This window comes from Gigantopelta aegis, chromosome 6, assembly GCF_016097555.1.
Source record: "Gigantopelta aegis isolate Gae_Host chromosome 6, Gae_host_genome, whole genome shotgun sequence".
Taxonomy (NCBI): Eukaryota; Metazoa; Mollusca; class Gastropoda; order Neomphalida; family Peltospiridae; genus Gigantopelta; species Gigantopelta aegis.
The window spans coordinates 14,009,378-14,033,050 of record NC_054704.1 but is presented as its reverse complement, the minus strand read 5'-3'; the positions used below and the strand labels follow the sequence as shown (position 1 = coordinate 14,033,050).

Genomic DNA, 23,673 nt, shown 5'->3' with positions numbered 1-23,673 from the left:
ACCAAATATGACAATTTCGTACTTTTGTTTTATCTTATTGTCAAGATATTGCATGATAGTCTGCAAGTGTTTCCACTGTAATGGCATCAGTTTATTATCTACATGGATCAACATATTGCATAAATGTGTTATTCCATCTTACTGTGATATTACATAACTTTTAAATGGTTCAGTGAAACTGCATCACAGTATCATAAATTTTATATAGCTCACAGACTCATCTAATAACCACTTTCATAGTTGCAAAAATGTAATACAAAATGCATGTGAAATGCAGGAATGCATGTGAAATGCAGGAGTGCATTCTAAATTTTAAAACAGCTTTTCAGTTTCTTGTGCATCAATACAATACCATTACCACAAAAATTAGTAAATTATCAGTGAAAATGTAATTAATTTAAATTCTAAAACACTATTCCCAAAAGCAAGTGCTTTAAAAAATTACTCTAAAAGCAAACCAAAAATAAGATTAATTCCAAACAATGTAAGTAGAAAACAAACACTGACAAATTACAAAAAACAGATAACAAGTGTGTGACAAGTGTATTATGTACAAACTTGTGTTATTTGGTGGAAACAAAATTACAAAACAACATTCCCCAACCTACATGTATAAACAAACAAAAACAAAATAAATAAGCCACACCAGTTAGTAAAAATCCAATAAAAAACCATAAAACACTACAAAAAGTTCCATAACCCACAACATACATTGTATATAGTTAATAATAAACAACACCAATAATTGATATTAAGAAGTGAAATTTATTTTTCAATATTACCATAAATACCATATTTATGTATAAATAATAATAATAATAATAATAATAATAATAATAATAATTATTATTATTATTATTATAGTCCATATATTGACAATTCCTTAAAAATCTAACAAGCAATACATTTTTAATTACTAGAATACTTTGAAAATTAAGTATATTATGCATGTACTAAATATAGCAAAGGCCATTATTATCACTTTTATCAAAATGACACCAATGATATGATTTTAAAAAATGTTAGAATTAAAATAGTGGGCTTTTTCAATAATTAAAAAAAAAACACCTACAATACTAAATATATTTTTCAAAATGCAATATTTTTAGAATTAAAATCAAGAATTGTTCCCACATTTAGGTTTCATTAAAAAAATAATACTTATAATGTACATAAGTGAAATTATTAACTTTTAATTTGACAGTTTTAATTTGACACTGTAAATAGTCACATCATCTAATGCAGACAGAACTTACCTTGCATCCTTCACTGGTGTAGTTCCACGCTGTGTCAATACACTCCTCACACCGAGGGCCGCGAGTGTTGGGCGGACACACACATTTACCAGTCTTCTGGTCACAGATATGACCTGGCTCATTACATGGCTCACACCCTGAAAACAGCAGATTGATTATATCTTATGGCATAAGACTTGTTACCATGTTAACACCCTGAAAACAACAGATATATCATCTTATGGCATAAGGCTTGTTACAATGTTAACACCCTGAAATCAGCAGATACATCATCTTATAGCATCTGGCTTGTTACCCTGAAATCAGCAGATATATGACAGACATAAATTTGAAAATAACTGGTACAGAGTTTGTTATTCTATTTATTACCCCAGCTTTGTGGGGTTTCTAAAAGCCTTTATTTTCGATATAGCCTACAGTGGCTACACGTCCATATATATAGAAACAATGTAAACTACTATACTGTTCTGGGTATTATTATTTTATATTCTGATAAAAAAAAAAAAAAAAAATCTATAATGAAATGCATTAAACTACCATTTTATTACAAGTTTTAGACTGAAACCAGAAAGACGTAAACACTTTAAACTATATGACGTCACTGTGTATGTTTTGCCAAATCATGATGACGTCATATTTAAGACCGACAAGGTGATTGGTTTGTTGGCGTCAAATCGTCCAATAGTAGTGTACGCTAAATCATTGCATGATAATTTCTCAGTGAGAACTTATGATTTTCATTTTTTCCGTTATGAGTGCCTGCTGGGGTAATAAATCATCTTATAGCATATGGCTCATTATATGGCTCACACCCTAAAGACAGCAGATATATCATCTTATGACTTGTTACAAAGTTAACACCCTGAAATCAGCAGATATATCATCTTATGACTTGTTATGTGGTTCACACCCTTAAAATAGCTGATATATTACATCTTATAGTATATTGCTTGTTACATGATTCACACACTAAAAGCAACAAATATATTACACCTTATAGCATATGGCTGATTACATGGCTCACACCATCAAACTGAAGATACAGGTATATTACATCTTAAAGCACTCTGAAAACAGCAGATACATTAAAGTTTATAGCATATGGAAGTTTGTTTTAAAGTTTGTTTTGTTTAAAGACACCACTAGAGCACACTGAATTATTAATCATCGGCTATTGGATGTCAATCATTTGGTGATTTTTGACTCATTGTCTGGGAGGAAACAAGCTACATTTTTTATTAGAAGCAAGGGATCTTTTATATGCTCTTTCTCACAGACAGGATAGAGCAGATGAATTATGATTGGCAGCACTGGTTGGAATTTTAAAGTACTAGTCAGGCCCACTCAACACCAACCACTATAAGGTAGAAAAAAAGAGAGAAAAAATGTTTTACTTAACGACGCACTCAACACATTGTATTTACAGTTATATGGCGTCAGACATATGGTTAGAGACCACACAGATACTGAGAGAGGAAACCCGCTATCGCCACTACATGGGCTACTCTTTTTGATTAGCAGCAAAAGATCTTTTATATGCATCATCCCAGACAGGATAGTACATACCACAGCCTTTGATATACCAGTCGTGGTGTACTGGCTGGAATGAGAAATAACTCAATGGGCCCACAGACTGGGGTTGATCCCAGACCGACCGCTCAATGAGCGAGCTTTAAGGTAGAAGCCTGTAAGTCTATTTCTTATAATCCAAATTTCTGGTTTTATGCTTCAAAGAAAACTATCCACCTTTCAGGTTTTGATAACCTAATTAAGAGCAATGAAAAAAATTCTAATGTAAAAAAAAACCCATCCAGAACCTGATACTGTGATAGAATATGGTGAACAAATCTTTTATGTTTCACTCAAGATAAAAAATAATCTTTATGGAAGGTAATCTTTATAGATTAATGAAGGTAATCTTTATAGATAAACTTTTTATGGTGTACACTGCATGTTTATGACCAAACATGCATTAAGAATTAAATAAATCAAATTGTTAAGATATCATTGCTATTAAAATGACCACACATGCATAAGAAGATAATGTGAAGATAAAAAGTACTTAGCTTTAGCAAACATTTTGTAAGCCAGATTCTTAAAAAACCCCAACTACAGTTCTTAAACTATAACCAGAGTTACCCTTTTATTTACTCTGGCAGTAACCAGTGAAATAGGATGTTTTTTCATCAATATTCGGCTGAAGTTGCCAAGTTATTAGTAGAAATGAGAAGTTAAAAGTCACAGTAATATTTTGGACCTAATCAGATTTTAAAAACAAAATCACAAAACAGATGTCAAGACACTTGATTAATGTTGTAGCTCACAGGTCCATGTTTTTATTTTGGCGCCAGCCTGTATGTCACACCGTTTGCAGTGACCAGTCAAGAATTCTTAATTCTCAGCTACATTCATTTCAGTAATATCAGAAAACACTAATTATTACTTTTATTTTAACATAACGGGGGACATATTAATTATTAATCACTAAATAATATTGCATTTTTAATGAAAAGATACAAAAGTCAGGGCTTCTAAAATTGTTTTAAAATCCACTAGCCATGGGATCAATGATTTACTTAAGTTAATACAATTTTACTAAATAATAGTAATAATCAGATTTATTATATACATAGCAATGAAATATATAGATCTATGGAAACCATAAAAGTCATATTCGGTGAAAAGTCATATTTTCACTATATTTTAGCTACATTGAAAATATAGAAATTGTATTTACTTTTTTGTAAAAGTGCATTATTAAATTATCTTCCTTTGTCTTGTTTCTTCGTTATTTAAATTTGATGATTACCAATGCATCTGATCGTATTTGAAAAATAAAAAAAATGTAATTTAAACAACTGTACCTATAAAAAAGGGATACGAAGTGCAATTACAATAAAATATCTAAAATAATGATGACACAATATAGTGTCATTGAGTAAGTGTAAGAATTTAACGGCGTTCAACTCATTTTGTTTTTGTGGGAGTTTTTGGAGGATTGCTTTGTCAGGTGCACCACAGTATTGTTAAATAAATGTTAATAAAGATAAATTTTATTCAAATTTCTTTTAAAAGTCTATGGTCAAGTAAACTTTCTGGCAAAGTTCCATAGGAAGAAATATATCATGACGTTACATGCTTTCGATAGGATAAGCGAAAGATATTGTCAAAAATTAGGAAATATGTATATAATAAATAGACCATTTCTGGGATGGGAGAAGTCACTTCTCCTACTTTTTCAATTCTATATTACAGCCTGAAAATCATTCAGTGTTATACAATAACTTAGTCTCTTACTCCGACATCCTCCATATGACATCCCGTAATATCCCGGCAGACACCGGTCACACTGCTGACTGCCGACGTTCACACGACATGGACACTGTCCAGTGTTCACGTCACACTGGGGGCTGGTGGAGCCCACGTTGTGACAGCTACAAGCCACGCACCCAGTCCTCGACTCAATGCCCCAGTAACCAACCTGTAAAGAACATTAGCTTAGATTGTAACAATCACAAAAACCAGCTTGCAATCACTGATATAAATCTTTCACTATGTTACTGGTTACCTGAGTAAAAATTGCAAGCATTAACCTGGTACCAGTTCATTATAAACTGCATCTGCTGTACACAAGCATACTGGCTCCCATTTTTATAAGAGGGCAGGCTGGTTCTTGCCAGAGTGAAATGAAAATGCCTGAATCTGGATAAATACTTTGTTTTGTTTAAGGACACCACTAGAGCACACTGATTTATTAATCACTGGCTACTGGATGTCAAACGTATGGTCATTTTGACTCAATCATAGAGAGAAAATTTGTTAGTTTTCCATTAGTAGCAAGGGATCTTTTATATGCACCATCCCATAGACAGGATAGCACATACCACGACTTTTGGTATACTAGTCGTGGTGCATTGGCTGGAATGAGAAATAGCCCAATGGGCTTACTGATGGTGGAATCTGAATAACAACATTTATTCATATTATCATAATTACTAAACAACTATATTAGATAGCAAATGAATCACTACACAGTTTTACATGGATTACAGCTAATTTTGAGGGTAGAATAATGGAAATACATGGTAAAAAGGTCTCAGGTTAGTGCATTTTGCCCGAATATTAGAAAATTTGTTTCTAATTTTCATTATTATTCATACTTACCTAGTACTAGCACAACAACAATGCTATATGACCCTGAGTTATAACCTCCACTGCAGAATTATCTCCCCTTGCCGGATGTATAACCTACACCCGTGCATGGGTAGACCATATATCCTCGTTATCGATTCAAAGTCCGGAATGACTGAATAAAAAAAGACCTCCCTCGGGGTGGGTGGGAGGTAATGGTTGTTGTGCTAGTACTAGGTAAGTATGAATAATAATGAAAATTAGAAACAAATTTTCTAATAGTCTTATTCAACTTACCTATATAACACCATTAAAGCACGAGAATTTAACATTAAAGGGAGGAGGTACGAAAACAAGGAGGACTTACCCATTCAACCAGTAGTGTTCGTCTCAAGTAATGATACAGTGAAAAAGCAACCCACATCATACGAGGTATAAAATGTCAAAGTGACTTTTAAATTGAAGAACTACAACCCCAATTAAAAGTAAACCAAGTTAACAAGGTGAGGAAACCCGCACACCAAGTAATGGTAAAAGACACTCGACTGCCCCAGATAGTCAACCATCCACCCCCCCCACTCTCCAAACAGGAGATGGAGAACTATCTCCCAGAAAGACTGTCACTAGCGACCGGACGAAATACGGGTCGTCCCCTACTCGTGGCCTGCGCACCGAAATGACTTGCTGCCCTGCAATGACTGACTGAATCCGCCGAGTTCCGTCCGGACCAACAGCCATATCACGAAAATAAAACCGGTCAAACGTGTGTCGACCTTTCCAAAACCCCACACTCATGACCTTGAAAATGTCCAAAGAATCATGGAAATTAATGGAAGCAGAAATTGCCCGAATCTCATGAGGTCGAACGGAGAAATTCCGCAGAACATGATCACCCGCCTTCTCATATGCCAGTTTGATGGTTGCAGCAATCCATCTCGACAAAGCATTCTTCGTAATGTCTCCTGGTTGGTGTGTGAAAGCAGTCTCTTAATGTTTTGCCGGAGATTTCTAGTACGCTCCAAATAGAATTTCAAAGCCCGCACCGGACAAAGAAGTCTATCAGAATTATCCGCAGAAAGCGTACGAGATAAACACTGAATGATGGCCGGAGGAAACTCTTCCCCTGGCACCTGGTTCTTAGCCACGAAAACAGGATCAGTACGTAACGTAACTGACCCATCTGTATTGTAATCCACCAAATCATGCAAAAAAGCATGAATCTCACTAATACGACGGCAAGCCGCTAGTGAGACCAGAAACAAAGTTTTCCATGTCAAATGACAAAGACTGGCGAATTTCAAAGGCTCGTAGGATTTGCCTTTGAGTGCATGCAGAACCAGAAAAACATTCCATTTAGGCAAAATGGAAGGCTTCTCAACCGTGCAACACGAGATTCGTTGAGAAATCTTGACGTCCACACTGCCTCAGAGTAGTGAAAATGGACGACCGGTGACTTTTCACTGTTTGAACCTTCAGCTGTCTTTCTTGAACAAGAGTCGGAAAATACTCAGCTAAGTCATTAACAGTAGGCGACAAGGGATCCACGTCCCTCTCAGTCGCCCAACGAACCCAAGAGCGCCAGTGACACTGGTAGACCCTCTCCGTAGACTGGCGCTTCGAAGAGGAGATGAGCTCAGCAACCCGTTTAGAAAAGCCTCGGTTTCGGAGGGAAACCCCGACAACCGCCATGAGTGAAGTCGGAAAACCTCCGGCTTCGGATGCCACTCTGTCCAACGCAGTCTCTGACTGAGCAGATCAGGTATCAACGGCAACCGCACCGGCTCCTGCACTAAAAGTGACAGGAGCGGAGGAAACCAGGCTTGAGCTGCCCAACTTGGGGCTATGAGCGTGACACGTTGCCAGAACCTTGCCAAGCAGAACCAGAGGGGGAAAGGCGTAAAATTCCAGTCCCGTCCAGTCCATGCTCAACGCATCGTACTCCAGTGCCAGTGGGTCTGGTACCGGCGATACAAACACTGGCAACTGACAGTTCAGGCGAGTGGCAAACATATCGAGTTGAGGACTCCCCCACAACTGAAGAACTCGATAAGCCATTGTCCAGTGCAACATCCACTCCGTCTGAACTGGGGAACGACGACTCAAAGCGTCCACCAAGACGTTCACAGACGAAGGAATGTGTTTGGTCGAAAACACCACTCCCCAATCGTCGCACAATTCCAGAATCTCCAAAGCCGCAAGACTCAATGACAGGGATTTGGTGCCTCCCCACCGATTGAGGTACGCAACAACCGACGTGTTGTCCGACCTCAACAAAATTTGACGATGTCGAATAACAGTCCTGAAATGGAGACAAGTACGACGCACTGCTTCCATCTCCAACAGGTTGATGTGACGACTCCTCTCTGAAGGAGTCCACACCCCTGACAGATGTTGATCCAAAAGGTGTGCACCGAACCCCTCGAGGGAAGCATCAGTAAACAGGACCAACTCTGGAGAAAGTGGGTGTAAAGGAACGGCCTGGGACATACACTTGTCCACTAGACACTCTTGAATCGGAAGAATGAACCAAGGCCCCAATGGTATCACCAAATCCCAGCTGAGACCATCCCACACTCGGGATAAATGCCATTGAAGCGGTCTCTTAAACCGTCTGAACCACACATTCAGCGCCGCCAGCAATTTTCGAGATGGCCTATCAACACATGGAGCGTGCGCACCGATGCACTTTGCTCCACCAGAAGACGTTGTGCCAATGTCGTGAAATTGTGAAGTCGCGAATCCGTCGGAAGAACGGTCGCCTCCACAAGGTAGAAAACCACCCCGAGATAAGTGAAAACCTGCGTTGGCATTAATTCCGACTTGACCCAATTGGGAATAAACCCCAATCGGAGAATCATGTCGATCACGAACTCCACGCCCACGAGACATGCCGTCTGTGACGCCTCCAGAATTAACCAATCGTCCAGGTAATTGTGCATCCGTATACCCAACAGATGTACATGCCCCACCACTGCCTTTACTACCCGAGTAAAGACTTGAGGGCTTGTGGCCAATCCAAATGGCAGTACTTGAAACTCGTAAGCTCTGCCGTCGTAGAGGAACCGCAAGTACTTCCAAAAATTTCCGATGGATTGGAATATGTAGGTAAGCATCCTTCAAATCGATGGACGCCGCCCACTTCCCCACCTGAAGCAAAGCGCGAACAGACTGAACCGTCTCCATCTTCATAGATGGAATAATGACGTAAGAATTCAGCGACTTCAGGTTTAGAACAGATGGGAATAAAATCCCGGAGTGCCCAAATCTACCTCCTGGATGGCTTTCTTGTCGATAAACTCGACAACCATCTTCTCCACCAGTACTCATTTGTCGACAGACGGTACTGCAGGTAACCGGGGGGAGGACGTCAGTGGAGGGGGTGATGAAAACGGAATTCTGTATCCGTTGTGGACAACCGACAAAACCCATGGGTCCAGATCTGGCAGTTCGCACCAACTTTGAACAAAATGGCGCAATCTGCCCCCCACAGGAAGATCTGCTAACAGAACCTCCGTAAGCAGATGTCGATTGTCCACGCACCCTCATCCCGGCTGCTTCCCACCCCTGGGCGCCTTGCCCCGAGCGGAACCACGAAAACGTGCCGGCTTCCCCCGAAAACATCCCTGTTTCGATGAACCACGGGCATTACCCGACTGCACGCCCGAATCAGACACCACAGGGATCTGATAACTGTCAAGAAAAGTCGATTTCTTAACAGGTGGAGGCTTAAAAGTAGATGCCGCCTGGCGCTTACGAGCAGTTCGGGACTGAGCAGCAGGGAGGAATTTTGCTGCTTCTTGGTCCATGACCAAGTTAAAATTGGTCCCAAAAAGTAAGGTTTCCCTTACTGAGCGACTACGAAAGTAGGTTTTAACCACACCCATCGCTTTCAGTCCCGCCAGGTAGTGATCCCGACGCAGAAGTAGACTGTTGGCAAAAACACGCCCAGCAAGCTGAGCGATGTGATGAGAGGCTTTAGAAGCCGCCAACAAACAACCCTTAGCCATCGGCGGAAGACCTGTGACTGCTTTATCTAACCCAAATAGGAACGTACCTAAATGGTTATTGACTTGAAAAAGAAGTTTAGATAACCTCTCCAAAGTCTCTAAATCCGTGAGTGGCACACTGACATTAGGAGATGGGTGGCAGTCTGCCTTCACCCTAGCGGAAACGACCGCTGGATGTGAAAGGAAGGAAGCTCCCAATGTCTTATACGAAGACGTGGACAAAACCTTCGCCGCAGACAACAGTTTCCCGGTAGCTAACGCTGCCGGAGAAACTTCCACCACCGCCCCCAAAATACGATCGCTACCTGCAATCAAAGCATCAATCTCTGCAAGAGATTCATGCGCCTCGTCGCTAACGGTAAGCCGAAATCCTGCCAGGGAGCGTCCGTCGCTAAAGGCCGGTTTCCAAACAAACACCCTTGTAAGACTGAACAGCCTCCTCCGACGGAATTGCATCCGCGCACTCCAGTCGGACCTGTTCCCGTACACAACCAAGAACCGCCTGGTAATCATAATCGCCATCTGGCGTACCATCGGCTAAATTGGGAATCTCATCAAGCACCGAACCTGGCGCCGACCCTTCCTCCGAACCACACACTGATTCGGAGGGAAAATCCTCTTCCGAACAAGAATTTTTTTCAAACGATGCACCATGCGCTGACCATAACGGAAACGAAACTGCATGGGCAGGACGATGCAGACCGGCCGAATCTGCAAACTGGTCCAACCCCGGTCTCGCTGGAAACCCCGGCGGTGGAGGTACTGGTGGAGGCAATTCCCCTAGCCAGGCCATGAAATTCTCAAAAAGAGAAACATAATCCCCCCGAGTCTGCCCCTGAGGGCGACCCGAAACCATGGGACCCTGAACGAAAGGTTCCGCCCAAGCAGTCGAGGGATAACGCCTGGAACCTCTACCCCAATCTGACAGGTCCGGATTGACCATCGGTGTAGACACAGGTGCACCCAAGAAAGCTGCAGTTTCCCTGATCCCTGCCGAAGCAGACAACAGGACTGGTGGTGTTAGTTGAACCAGACCGTCGGGAAATTCGTACACGCCAAATTCTGAACCCAATGTACCACGTGTGAATTAGCCAACCCAGTTGACGTAGCCACATGCGAATGATCTAAAAGTTGATGACGCTGTACAGGCGCCCCAACAACAAAAGGGAAGTCCACTAGTGTCGCACCCGAAACAACACCGCCCGGCTCCGTGACCGAGACAACATTGTGAGACTTTGCAATTTCGCCAAGTGGTTCAATCACCGAAGTAGCGCCAAAAGATGCGTTGATCGAAACGGCGCCCTCGGACACCACGACCAACTCTGCACCAGAAATCTGGTGAGACAAACGGCGCCTCGAAGCCGACTTCATTCTAGAGCTAATCGACCCCTCCACAGAAGGACCGATAACCCTTCCCCCATCAGCAAGATGGGAGTCGGAACTGAGAGACACAGTCGTTCCTGCCACGACTGCACTCCCTCTGACTGACGCCCCCGTTACAACCGTAACAGGCGCTGCCTCCACCGGCGGAGGCAAAAGAAAATCCCCAGGTGGAACGGAGCCCGACAACAAGAACGACATAACAAATGCTGATCAACCTGGGGCAGTCGTTTAAGACAACCCCCCTCGGCACACACAACCAACCGGTTGGAGCCCGAGGAAGCCGTGTCAGACATTAACCCCCTGTGTAAATCACCCAAAAGACCTCGTATGACAGAGTAAAACAAAATTACAAATTAATAAACAATTTAACAATTTGACAAAAATTTTACTATAGAACTCGAACATGACTGCAATGGAGGACTGCAGAATCAAAAAAAAGAGGATATACGGTCTACCCATGCGCGGGTGTAGGTTATACATCCAGCAAGGGGAGATAATTCTGCAGTGGAGGTTATAACTCAGGGTCGTATAGCATTGTTGTTATGCTAGTACGGTAAGTTGAATAAAACTATCTCTATAATATTTGCCCACATTTTGCTTCTGTCTCGTACTGTGCTGTACCACTGGTTGTGGTTTAATTCTACAGACATACACCGAGTGCTGAACTTAACTAAAACTAACCTGACACCTGTCACACTTGTGTCCAACAACATTGGGTCGACAGTTGCACTGGCCAGTCTGCTGATCACATAGATTGGTTCTGCTGGTCCCCGGCCCATAGCACTCACACTCTGAAACAGGTTATCTTTCTATTACTGTCAATTAATAATTAGTATAATAATTAGTGTAGCATTCACACACTGAAACATGTTGTGCTACAGTGTTGTGCAATAGTGGTACTCATTATATTACAAATAACCCCTGTAATCTTAATATTACAAATAACCCCAGTAATCTTTATATTACAGATAACCCAGATAAGCCTTGTAAAAAAAAAGTGGAAAATTTATTTTTCTAAGTGAGGTTTTTATAATTCTAAATTAAAAGTGGCCAAAGCATAAATAAAAGTAGTTTGTTTTATTTAACGACGGCACTAGAGCACATTGATTTTTGTATCTTATCATCGGCTATTGGACGTCAAACATATAGTCATTCTGACACTGTTTTTAGAGGAAACCCGCTGTCGCCACATAGGCTACTCTTTTTACGACAGGCAGCAAGGGATCTTTTATTTGCACTTCCCACAGGCAGGATAGCACAAACCATGGCCTTTGTTGAACCAGTTATGGATCACTGGTCGGTGCAAGTGGTTTACACCTACCCATTGAGCCTTGCGGAGCACTCACTCAGGGTTTGGAGTCGGTGTCTGGATTAAAAATCCCATGCCTCGACTGGGATCCGAACCCAGTACCTACCAGCCTGTAGACCGATGGCCTGCCACGACGCCACCGAGGCCGGTTAAAGCATAAATAAGTCATATTACAGTATAAGATGGAGACCAAGCAATATTTATACAGTAATGATATGATTACATTTATTCTTGAATAGATAACTGCAAGGAGGGGCATAGTAATTTACTTCAATAGCACACAACCAACAAAACATAATTAAATAAGCTGGGTTTTTGCCTGAAAACCACAAACCAAAATAATTTTGGTGCCTCCCTCCCCTATAATATAATAAACCGGAGAGTAGAAACAATTATAGAATACCTCTGCAACCCATGCCACTGTGTCCATAGAAGCCATCTCTACACTCATCACAGTGGAGGCCTCCAATTCCACGCCGACAAGAACACTGCCCTGTTACTGGATCACAATTGAGGTCACGGGAACCAGTCCTATCACAATGACAACGTGGGCAGCCATCTTGAATGTTTCCATACCCGGGCTAAAAAAAATGTTTAATATATACATGTACAGATAACAACTGTAAAAATATAATTTTCAAAGTAATAAGACCTAATGTTACTGAATTACATTTGAGGCCAATGGAACCAGTTATATTACAATGGTACTGAGGGAAGCCATCTTGAATAATTCCATATCAGGGCTTCTAGATTACGGTAGCCCCACTCCCATGGCTAGTGATATTCAATGTTGGGCTAGTAAATAACTACTATTGCCATGCCAGACGGCTAGTGAAAAACAAAATTGTCAATTGTTGCAGTTATTTTGTAAATATAAATATCCTGCCCTCACCCAAACCCCTAATGTTAGTGTTTTTAAGTTCTTTCTCCTTCTATAGGTGACCTATCTGATTATTACTAGTATTTAGTAAAATTGTATTAACTTAAAGTAAAGTAGGGTTGGTGAATATTTAATCAAGGCTAGTAAATTCTTTAAATCACTGATCCCATGGCTAGTGGATTTAAAAATAATTCTAGAAGCCCTGCATATACTGGCTAAAAAATACATAGCTTATACAGTGACATACAGAACTGTAGTGCTCTTAGAACTGAAAATAAACAGGAAACATATTTGTTACAGAGTAAGATGGGTAGTTTTACTAGATCACAACTAAGGCCATTGGAACCTCTTTTATTTCAATTACACAGAAGATGGCTATCTTGCTTGACTAGAAAAATATATACTAAATAGTTTATATTGAAACATCTGTAGCACTTTTAGCATTGACAATAACTTTAAAAATACACATTACTAGAGAATAAGATGTTACTGGATTACAAAAGAGTTCACAAAACCCATTCCTACCACAATGATACCAAAGGTGGCCATCTTGAATATTTCCATATCCAGGTTAGAAAAATATCCAGCTTATGGATATACTGCAGTGTTTTTAACATTAAAAATAACCAAGAAAATATAATTTTCATCATTGCAAGTCACATTCAAATTATTCATCAGTTTAGAACTATATCAGCTAAATTACAGCTATACATTGTATGGATAAGCACCAGGAAAATTGATATAGGTAAATATAAGACAGATGAATGAAGTACCTGACACTTGTTACATTGGCGTCCAGCATACAGGGGTTTACAGGAACACTGACCAGTCTGAGGGTCACAGTCCTTGGAGTAGGATCCACCGCCATAGCATTCACACGCTGAAACCAAAACATGACATACTGGTCAGGTAAAATACACAGTCAGTTAAAACTTACTGATCATGTAAAACATGCAGTCAACTAAGACATAAACTGAATAAAACATTTGAACATGTCAAACTCCACCTTGTTTTATCTTCTTGTATATGAGAAATAAATACTAAAATCTTCAGTACAATTACTGCATTCATTACATCAGCATTGGACAGCTATTGTGAATGATTCAGTATCCTGACTAGAAAATTGTACAGTTATACAGAGATACTATAGGGTTTTTAGCATTGAAAAGAACTAGTATCACATAATTTTTGACAGAAGGAAGGAAGGAAGGAAATGGTTTATTTAACGATGCACTCAACACATTTTATTTATGGTTATATGGCGTCGGACATATGGTTAAGGACCACACAGATATTGAGGGAAGAAACCCGCTGTTGCCACTTCATGGCCTACTCTTTTTGATTAGCAGCAAGGGATTCATTTTTGGAAGTGTAAAACATGTTTACGGTATATATTTTTTGCTAATATCACATAATAAATAGTAATAATAAACTATTTAATGGTTACAATTATGGCAATGGAAAAATTAAGCTATAAACATAAGAACTATATTCATAAGAACTAAACACTGGGATCTTCATTGCAGCCACTATTTAATACAAGTGGACCTTTTTATAATTTAAAAAAATTAAAATTTCATGAAATAATAAATTAAACTTTTTATACAACACATATGGTCATGTAACAATCTCTATACAATCTCTATAGACCTCTACAGTTTCCCTAAAATAATAAATTAAAATATTTATACAACACATATGGTCATGTAACAATCTCGATATACCTCTACAGTTTCCCTGCAAAGCTGATCCGAAGTACCCCGAACTGCACTTCTCACAGAACTCTCCTTCTGTGTTTTCTGAACACCTCAGACACTTGCCCGTGACTGGGTCACACGCTCCTGGCACCTGCAGGTTGATGTTTCCACTACACTGACATGGCTGACAACGGCCTCCCAGCTTGTCAGGTTTACCGTAATACCCAGGCATACAGCTGACAAAACATCAGAATATGTTATAGTACAATCAAAATACTGTCAAAATAGTATAAAACATCAAAATATGTCATACAGTATGATCAGAATACTGTCAAAATAGTATGAAACATCAAAATATGTTATAGTACAATCAAGATACTGTCAAAATAGTATAAAACATCAAAATATGTCATACAGTATGATCAGAATACTGTCAAAATAGTATGAAACATCAAAATATGTCAATGTACCATCAGAATACTGACAAAATAGTATGAAACACCAAAATACATGTCACATTACAAGCAGAATATTGTCAAAATTAAATGAAACATAAAAATATGTCATAGACTCAATGTACAATCTGAATATTACCGGTACCAAAATTAAATGACATGTCAAAATATGATATCACAATTTGTACTGTCTAATTATCCATGAACATGTAGCTCCTCCACAAATAGTCAAAACCAAAATCCAAACCCATTTCACCAGAGACACCTAGTGATGGACCAAGGGGTAGTTGTCTCCCCATAAACACCCAAGAAAAGAATATTTTGGGGTCAAAAGTGCATTTTTTGTCTAGCTGGAGATGCCTATACATCATACTCTTTGTTTTAAATTGTACCCCAGTTATTTAAAGTCACATATGACCTTGTTTATAATGCATTATTTTTTTGCTTTGACTAGTATGTGGTATTTCAACCTACATTTCACAATGCATCATTTGTTTTGTCTACTGTATTTTATTTCCACCTACATTTCACAATGCATCATTTGTTTTGTCTACTGTATTTTATTTCAACCTACATTTCACAATGCATCATTTGTTTTGTCTACTGTATTTTATTTCCACCTACATTTCGCAGTGCCGTCCTGTCTGGCCTACAGGACACTTCAGACATTCATAATCCTCCGAGTCTGCAGGTGTGGCTTTGTGTACACAGCCCCCTATCAAGTTGGCCTGACTGTTAGGGTGCGGACAGGCACAGGGTTTACAGTCGGTCGACAGTCCTCGTCGGGGGTCGCCATAGAAACCAGGAATACATCGGTCACATCTGTCACCCATTGTGTTGTGCAGACAGTTCTGAAAGAGAAGTTTTAAACTTTGAAAAATAATCTAGAAGAAACTGAATAATTTTTTTTTTTTTAAAGCTTCCAAAATGTGTCACCTAAAATCCTAGCCCACTGTTGTCTAAAAGGTAATAAAGATGCTATCACTCTCACTCCCCATCACTCACCTAAAACTAATTCAAAGAGAGCCCACTGTTCTGTCTAAAAGGTAATAAAGATGCTATCACTCTCACTCCCCACCACTCACCTAAAACTAATTCAAAGAGAGCCCACTGTTCTGTCTAAAAGGTAATAAAGATGCTATCACTCTCACTCCCCATCACTCACCTAAAACTAATTCAAAGAGAGCCCACTGTTCTGTCTAAAAGGTAATAAAGATGCTATCTCTCTCACTCCCCACCACTCACCTAAAACTAATTCAAAGAGAGCCCACTGTTCTGTCTAAAAGGTAATAAAGATGCTATCTCTCTCACTCCCCACCACTCACCTAAAACTAATTCAAAGAGAGCCCACTATCTCCCCACCACTCACCACTAATTCAAAGAGAGCCCACTGTTCTGTCATGCTATCACTCACCTAAAACTAATTCAAAGAGAGCCCACTGTTCTGTCTAAAAGGTAATAAAGATGCTATCTCTCTCACTCCCCACTAATTCACTCACCTAAAACTAATTCAAAGAGAGCCCACTGTTCTGTCTAAAAGGTAATAAAGATGCTATCACTCTCACTCCCCACCACTCACCTAAAACTAATTCAAAGAGAGCCCACTGTTCTGTCTAAAAGGTAATAAAGATGCTATCACTCTCACTCAAAGAGAGCCCACTGTTCCCATCTCTCTCACTCACCTAAAACTAATTCAAAGAGAGCCCACTGTTCTGTCTAAAAGGTAATAAAGATGCTATACTCTCACTCCCCTCACTCTAAAACTAATTCAAAGAGAGCCCACTGTTCTGTCATGCTATCACTCTCACTCACTCACTAAAACTAATTCAAAGAGAGCCCACTGTTCTGTCTAAAAGGTAATAAAGATGCTATCAAAGAGAGCCCACTCTCTATCTCTCTCACTCCCCAGCACTCACCTAAAACTAATTCAAAGAGAGCCCACTGTTCTGTCTAAAAGGTAATAAAGATGCTATCACTCTCACTCCCCACCACTCACCTAAAACTAATTCAAAGAGAGCCCACTGTTCTGTCTAAAAGGTAATAAAGATGCTATCTCACTCTCACTCCCCATCACTCACCTAAAACTAATTCAAAGAGAGCCCACTGTTCTGTCTAAAAGGTAATAAAGATGCTATCACTCTCACTCCCCATCACTCACCTAAAACTAATTCAAAGAGAGCCCACTGTTCTGTCTAAAAGGTAATAAAGATGCTATCTCTCTCACTCCCCATCACTCACCTAAAACTAATTCAAAGAGAGCCCACTGTTCTGTCTAAAAGGTAATAAAGATGCTATCACTCTCACTCCCCACCACTCATCTAAAACTAATTCAAAGAGAGCCCACTGTTCTGTCTAAAAGGTAATAAAGATGCTATCTCTCTCACTCCCCATGCTATCACTCTCACTCCCCATCACTCACCTAAAACTAATTCAAAGAGAGCCCACTGTTCTGTCTAAAAGGTAATAAAGATGCTATCACTCTCACTCCCCACCACTCACCTAAAACTAATTCAAAGAGAGCCCACTGTTCTGTCTAAAAGGTAATAAAGATGCTATCTCTCTCACTCCCCACCACTCACCTAAAACTAATTCAAAGAGAGCCCACTGTTCTGTCTAAAAGGTAATAAAGATGCTATCTCTCTCACTCCCCATCACTCACCTAAAACTAATTCAAAGAGAGCCCACTGTTCTGTCTAAAAGGTAATAAAGATGCTATCACTCTCACTCCCCACCACTCACCACTAATTCAAAGAGAGCCCACTGTTCTGTCTAAAAGGTAATAAAGATGCTATCTCTCTCACTCCCCACCACTCACCTAAAACTAATTCAAAGAGAGCCCACTGTTCTGTCTAAAAGGTAATAAAGATGCTATCACTCTCACTCCCCACCACTCACCTAAAACTAATTCAAAGAGAGCCCACTGTTCTGTCTAAAAGGTAATAAAGATGCTATCTCTCTCACTCCCCATCACTCACCTAAAACTAATTCAAAGAGAGCCCACTGTTCTGTCTAAAAGGTAATAAAGATGCTATCACTCTCACTCCCCACCACTCACCTAAAACTAATTCAAAGAGAGCCCACTGTTCTGTCTAAAAGGTAATAAAGATGCTATCACTCTCACTCCCCATCACTCACCTAAAACTAATTCAAAGAGAGCAAATTTTAGCTCTTCTTAACATGTGAATTTAAATACAGAGAAACCCTCTAATTCGGACACCCTTGGTACCAATACAAATGTCCAGTTTTAAGAGAGATCCGGTTTTGAGAGGTTAAGTTTTGTCCTGTTTTTTAAAAAGGGACTCTGTAAAACGTCCAGTTTTGAGGGAATTCCGGTTTACAGAGGGTCCGGTCTTGTGAGGTTTCACTGTATCCTCATAATCTAAGTTAGGGGAGCCATTCATCACTTTCCTAAAACATTTTCTTTTTTTTCACAGCAAGGTCTGGATTAAACAAATCTGCTTCTTTTGGTGTGTATAATAGTTAACTGATTAACTCAACAAGAATAATGCTTATCCTAAAGTCCACCTACCAGACACTTCCCTGTGAGTGAATCACATGTCTCGGCATGTCGGTGACAGTTACAGGATTGACAGACGCCCTTGTACAAAACATCATTCAAACGGCGGTACCCAGGAGCACAACTCTGAAAAAACATGTATTTAAAATCAAGAATTACACAGAAAACTAAGAATTACAAAGAACAAAATCTGTCTCATTATGTCATAAATAACATTTAAACATACACCCTAACACAAAAAAAACCTGGAAAACAAAACAACATAAACATGACAGCTGTTGATAATAATTATGCCACAAGAAATTTCCTCGAATTCAAGACATTTTGAACACTAAAAATTACAGAGGTTCAGGTAATAAAGTTCAATTTAAGATCCTTTATGTAAAATGTTTTGAAAACATGTCACATTTATACTTATTCAACAGATTTTATAACAAAGTATGTTCAGTTAAGAAATTTATATTGTAAATATAAAATATACTAGTGGAAAAAAGTTCCTGTGAATAACTAAAAGTGGTGTGATTTTCTTATTTGTAAGTAAATCAACACAATTATTTGACACATTATTTATTTGCTACTTATGATCAATACCACATCCAGAAAAAAACGTCTGGCATTGTTGTTACCAATCTCTGGTGTCATGAAGAGGGGTGGCGTCGAAAGTGAGTTCTCAATGTCAATACCGTGTATGGCCACCGTGTGCGTGCACACAGGCCTGACAACGATGTCTCATTGATGACACCAGATGTTTCAGAAACCCTTGTGGGATGTTGTTCCACACCTGAACAAGGTCACGACCCAGTTGGTTCAAGGTCAACGGCTGGTTTGGCAGGAGACGTAGGCATCTCTCCATTTCGTCCCATAGGTGCTCAATGGGTGACAGGTCAGGCGAAACAGCGGGCCAAGGCAGTGTGTTGTCATTCTGCTGTCCCAGGAAGTCGGTCACTACATGTGCAATATGAGGGCGAGCATTGTCTTGCTGCAACATGGCGGTGCCACATTGACCTTGAAGGAACGGGAGCACATGCAGTCTTATGATCTCATCCCTGTAGCGTACGGCAGTCAGATTTCCTGCCACAATCACCAGCTGTGTCCTCTTGTGTGATGTGATGTCTCCCCACACCATGATGCTCCCACCGCCGAAACCTGCACGCTGCACAATGCAAGCGTCAGCGTAGCGTTCGTTAACATGTCTGTAGACTCGATTTCGACCGTCACTACTGTCCAAATGGAATCTGAACTTGTCGGTGAATAGCACACCTGACCAGTCGTGACGTGTGAATCGTAAGTGCTGTCTACTGCATGCTAGACGTGCATTTCGGCGTCGCAGCCTGATGTTGTGCTCCAATAAACGGTTGCAAACTGTCCTGGCACTGATTACTCTCAACCCAGGGATGGTTCTGGCTGTCAAAGTTGCCGCCCAAAATTGATTCAGAAGATGTGTTACCCGAATATGGTTGTCCTGTGCTTGTGACGTCACACGCGGGCGACCTGAACGTGGTATGTCTCTGGTGTTACCCTGTTTTTGGAAACGTCGCCACAAATTCTGTATCGTGTTTTGATGCTCGCCAAAACGTCTTGCGACCTCGTCATGCGCCATTCCAGCATACTGACCGTGCAGTGACGTTCAAATTCAGATAGGCGTGGCATGACGTCAACACCGTTTAGAATTAATCAGTTGTTTTTCTAGCCAGTGGTTTTGTCCTCTACCGTTTTCTGTTGCAAAATGAACAAGGACATGTGCACCTGTACCACATGATCAGCAAATCAATTACGAGTCATGCACGTGCGGCACATGAACAACACGTGTGATTGCAATATTGAGGATAAAGTTTTGAACATAATGGTTGGGCACATGTCTCCTGAAAATGTTATTATTTTACAACTTGCGATTATGATTTTATTCAACTTTTTACCATGCACAGGAACTTTTTTCCACTAGTATACATATTGACAAAGAGTCAAATGTGAAAGACCAGGTGTAAATTTTAAGACTATTCCACCAGTTTGTTACCTCACACGACAGCCCAGCAAACCCGTCTGGACACTGACACTGCTCCACTGTCAACATAGTGATGTTACTCAGACTCAGTGGACTCGCCATCTCCAACGAGACGTCTTTGAGGCTGGAAATTGAAAAAACTTAATATTATTTTAAAGCTACAGTCTCTTCTTTTTTCCATTGTATTTGAATGCAAAACACAAACACAACTACAATTTTAACAAACTTGTCCTTGTACAACATGACATATATAATTAAACAATGGCTATTTTGAGTCTAACATATGGTTATTTCTTTTACACTTGATTTAGATAGCAAATAGAATCCAACTGCTTCCACATAGGCTTTTCCTGCAAAATAACAGCAAGAGATCAGCTCTTTACACTGAAGTTTTACAAAATTATATAAATTTATTTTTAATGTAAATAATATTTCCATATACTTACCCAATAGCTGATGTGTATTATTGTGCTGGGGTGTCATTAAACATTCATTAATTTATTTCACCCTGATCCATGTACTTACATGTGATATTTGCATTTGTGTACAGCTCTTGTCCATTGTTTAATATAAATATAAAAATATTTATATTGAGATGAATCACTTCATCTAGTAGCCAATATAACTTTCATGCTGGGGTGTCCCCAAATGAATTTTAAAACTGAAAAACGTACAAGACACTGTCCTGAGCGGTGTGGTAGCTGGCCCGGATGAGGAGTCGGTTGATGTTCTGTAGGACCATCATGAACTGTTTCTTCGAGATGGGCTCCTCCTGCTGGTTGTCTCTGCCCAGCTTCTTCCACGCAGACTCGTGCAGCCTCACACTGACCTTGTTCTCCATTGTCTCACGCAGGAACTGGCGCCCATTGGAAATCTTTATACCATTTCCCTGCAAACAAACAAAATGAATTTTACCTGTGCAGGCACTTCTGAGACTTAGACTTAGAGTATTTTTACATGCCCCTATACCACAAAGATTTCAGGCATGTTCATCCCAGGACCGGTATCTGGATAGCCAGTGGCCTGACTCAGGACAGCACTTCTGAGAGACAGAGCTGAACAAAATCTTAACATGAACCTAAAATAGTAAGTTACTGCAGCTCTCAAAAAGTTAAACCTATACTTTGCTGGTTATGGCAATTTTCATAACACAGCCATTAACTTGTGTAAATTTTGCTGTAAGACTGGACTGCCAGTAATCTTAAACTCAAACCAATATAATGCCAATATTAATGTGCTTGTGTACCGCAGATAACATGTTAAAACGAAAAGATCAGTTTTGTTTATGTCACCCTCTTTCCACAAGTCAAACTCTATTTAATCAACACTGATCCAAGGTTGAACATAAGCCACTCTATACTTTGTGCTTTTAAATATTATATCGAATTATACAGTATAAAATGTGTTAAAGAAAATTATTTCACATCTATGGTTACCGAGTAGCAGTAAGTGATCTTGAACATATATTTTCTCACAAGCAGGACAATAGAAATCATGGTCTCTGATATAGTAGTTGTGAAGCACTGGTTCAATCAAAAATAACATGATGAGCCTAAAGAAGCACTCTGACTTTAAGTCTTCATCTTGATTCTGTATACCTCTATTATAACATCGGGTTCACTGAGGTGGTACCGAATGTCAATATCGTCATCAATGGTATACTTCATCACATAGGACAATGTTCCTCCATACGATGAAAGCTAAAACAACAAAATAGTGTAGTGTCAAAATAGAATAAAGTAATTAATGTATTCAATTATTAAGCTTCAATTGATAAAATAAAATAACTGCATTCAAAATCATATATGATAGATGCAGATCCAATTAGGGTGCTGGCCCATATCAAAGTGTTACACAAATTTTGATTTTTAATTGATGAATATATTGAATTTGTTTTCAGTGGGATTGATGTAATATCTTGGTTGACCTCTTACCTGGAAAAATCCAAAATTTCAACCTGTATTATGTTCTTATTACATTGTCCAATGTAAGCCATGCCATTTGATATTATTCATATATTAAATAATGATTTGAATTGAACTGAATAGACCAAAGCTTAGTGAAATTACAGACTGGTAATAAAGAACAAATCATTTCCCTTGGAATTCAATCTGAGTTAATTATTACAACTGACAATTAAATGCCTGGAGATTTTCCTTGCCAGATAAAAATATGACAATTAAGTATTTAAGTGAATCTACAGAATGACTATATTTAAACCAGCATCTTGTTTCGACAGGCCATTGTAGATCTCTGTATTTGATTAAGACTAAGGTTGTCATTTTTAGAAATGGGGGGATCATTCGAGACAACGAAAAGTGGTTATACAAAGGTGAACAGTTAGAGGTTGTAAATGAATTCATTTATCTTGGCTTATTATTCTGTTATAACGGTAAATTTAATCGAACTCAAAAACGATTCGCTGATCAGGGAAGAAAAGCCTTGTTTTCATTATTAAACGTATGCAAAAGACATTATTTTAATATTGAAACAATGCTATCTGTTTTTGACACCTATGTTAACAGTATTCTTAGTTATGGGTCAGAGGTCTGGGGATTCCACTGTGCAAGGGATGTTGAAAATATTCATAAAAAATTCTGTAAAAAACTACTTGGAGTACAACAAGGGGCCTGTAATGAATTTATATATAGTGAGTTAGGGCGTTTTCCTCTGTATATTATGAGAAAATTAAGAATTTTTAAATATTGGATTAAAATACGAAATACTGAAAATTGTATCCTTTTAGCTATATATGAGGAAATGGAACGATTAAAGGGTAACTGGGTAACACAAGTCAAACAAGAACTAAATAGGCTTGGACTAAACTATATATGGAACATACCAAATGTTGGTAACAGAGAATATAATATAATTAAGGAAAGAATTTACGATAATTTTAAACAACATTGTTTTAGTCGAATAACGACTTCACCGAAAGGTACCTTATATAAATTTTTGTTACTTGAATTCAAGCTACAAACATATCTTAGACAACCCATACCATTAAATCACTTAACAGAAATATCAAAGATCCGA

The 23,673-nt window shown here is 39.3% G+C and overlaps 1 protein-coding gene across 3 annotated transcripts in view; it reads right to left on the bottom strand.

The window, feature by feature from the left end:
* LOC121374097 (laminin subunit alpha-2-like) overlaps window positions 1-23,673 on the bottom strand; it is a 163,110-nt gene that overhangs the window by 56,671 nt on the left and 82,766 nt on the right. For all 3 annotated transcript variants that reach the window (XM_041501019.1, XM_041501020.1, XM_041501022.1), the window contains 11 exons: window positions 22,236-22,337; window positions 21,312-21,526; window positions 20,650-20,761; window positions 18,648-18,761; window positions 15,743-15,969; window positions 14,691-14,899; window positions 13,740-13,846; window positions 12,490-12,667; window positions 11,459-11,568; window positions 4,554-4,737; window positions 1,257-1,393 (listed from right to left, as the gene is read on the bottom strand). In XM_041501019.1, the coding sequence (XP_041356953.1) occupies window positions 1,257-1,393; window positions 4,554-4,737; window positions 11,459-11,568; window positions 12,490-12,667; window positions 13,740-13,846; window positions 14,691-14,899; window positions 15,743-15,969; window positions 18,648-18,761; window positions 20,650-20,761; window positions 21,312-21,526; window positions 22,236-22,337 (1,695 nt within the window). The remainder of the gene's footprint in view (window positions 1-1,256; window positions 1,394-4,553; window positions 4,738-11,458; window positions 11,569-12,489; window positions 12,668-13,739; window positions 13,847-14,690; window positions 14,900-15,742; window positions 15,970-18,647; window positions 18,762-20,649; window positions 20,762-21,311; window positions 21,527-22,235; window positions 22,338-23,673) is intronic.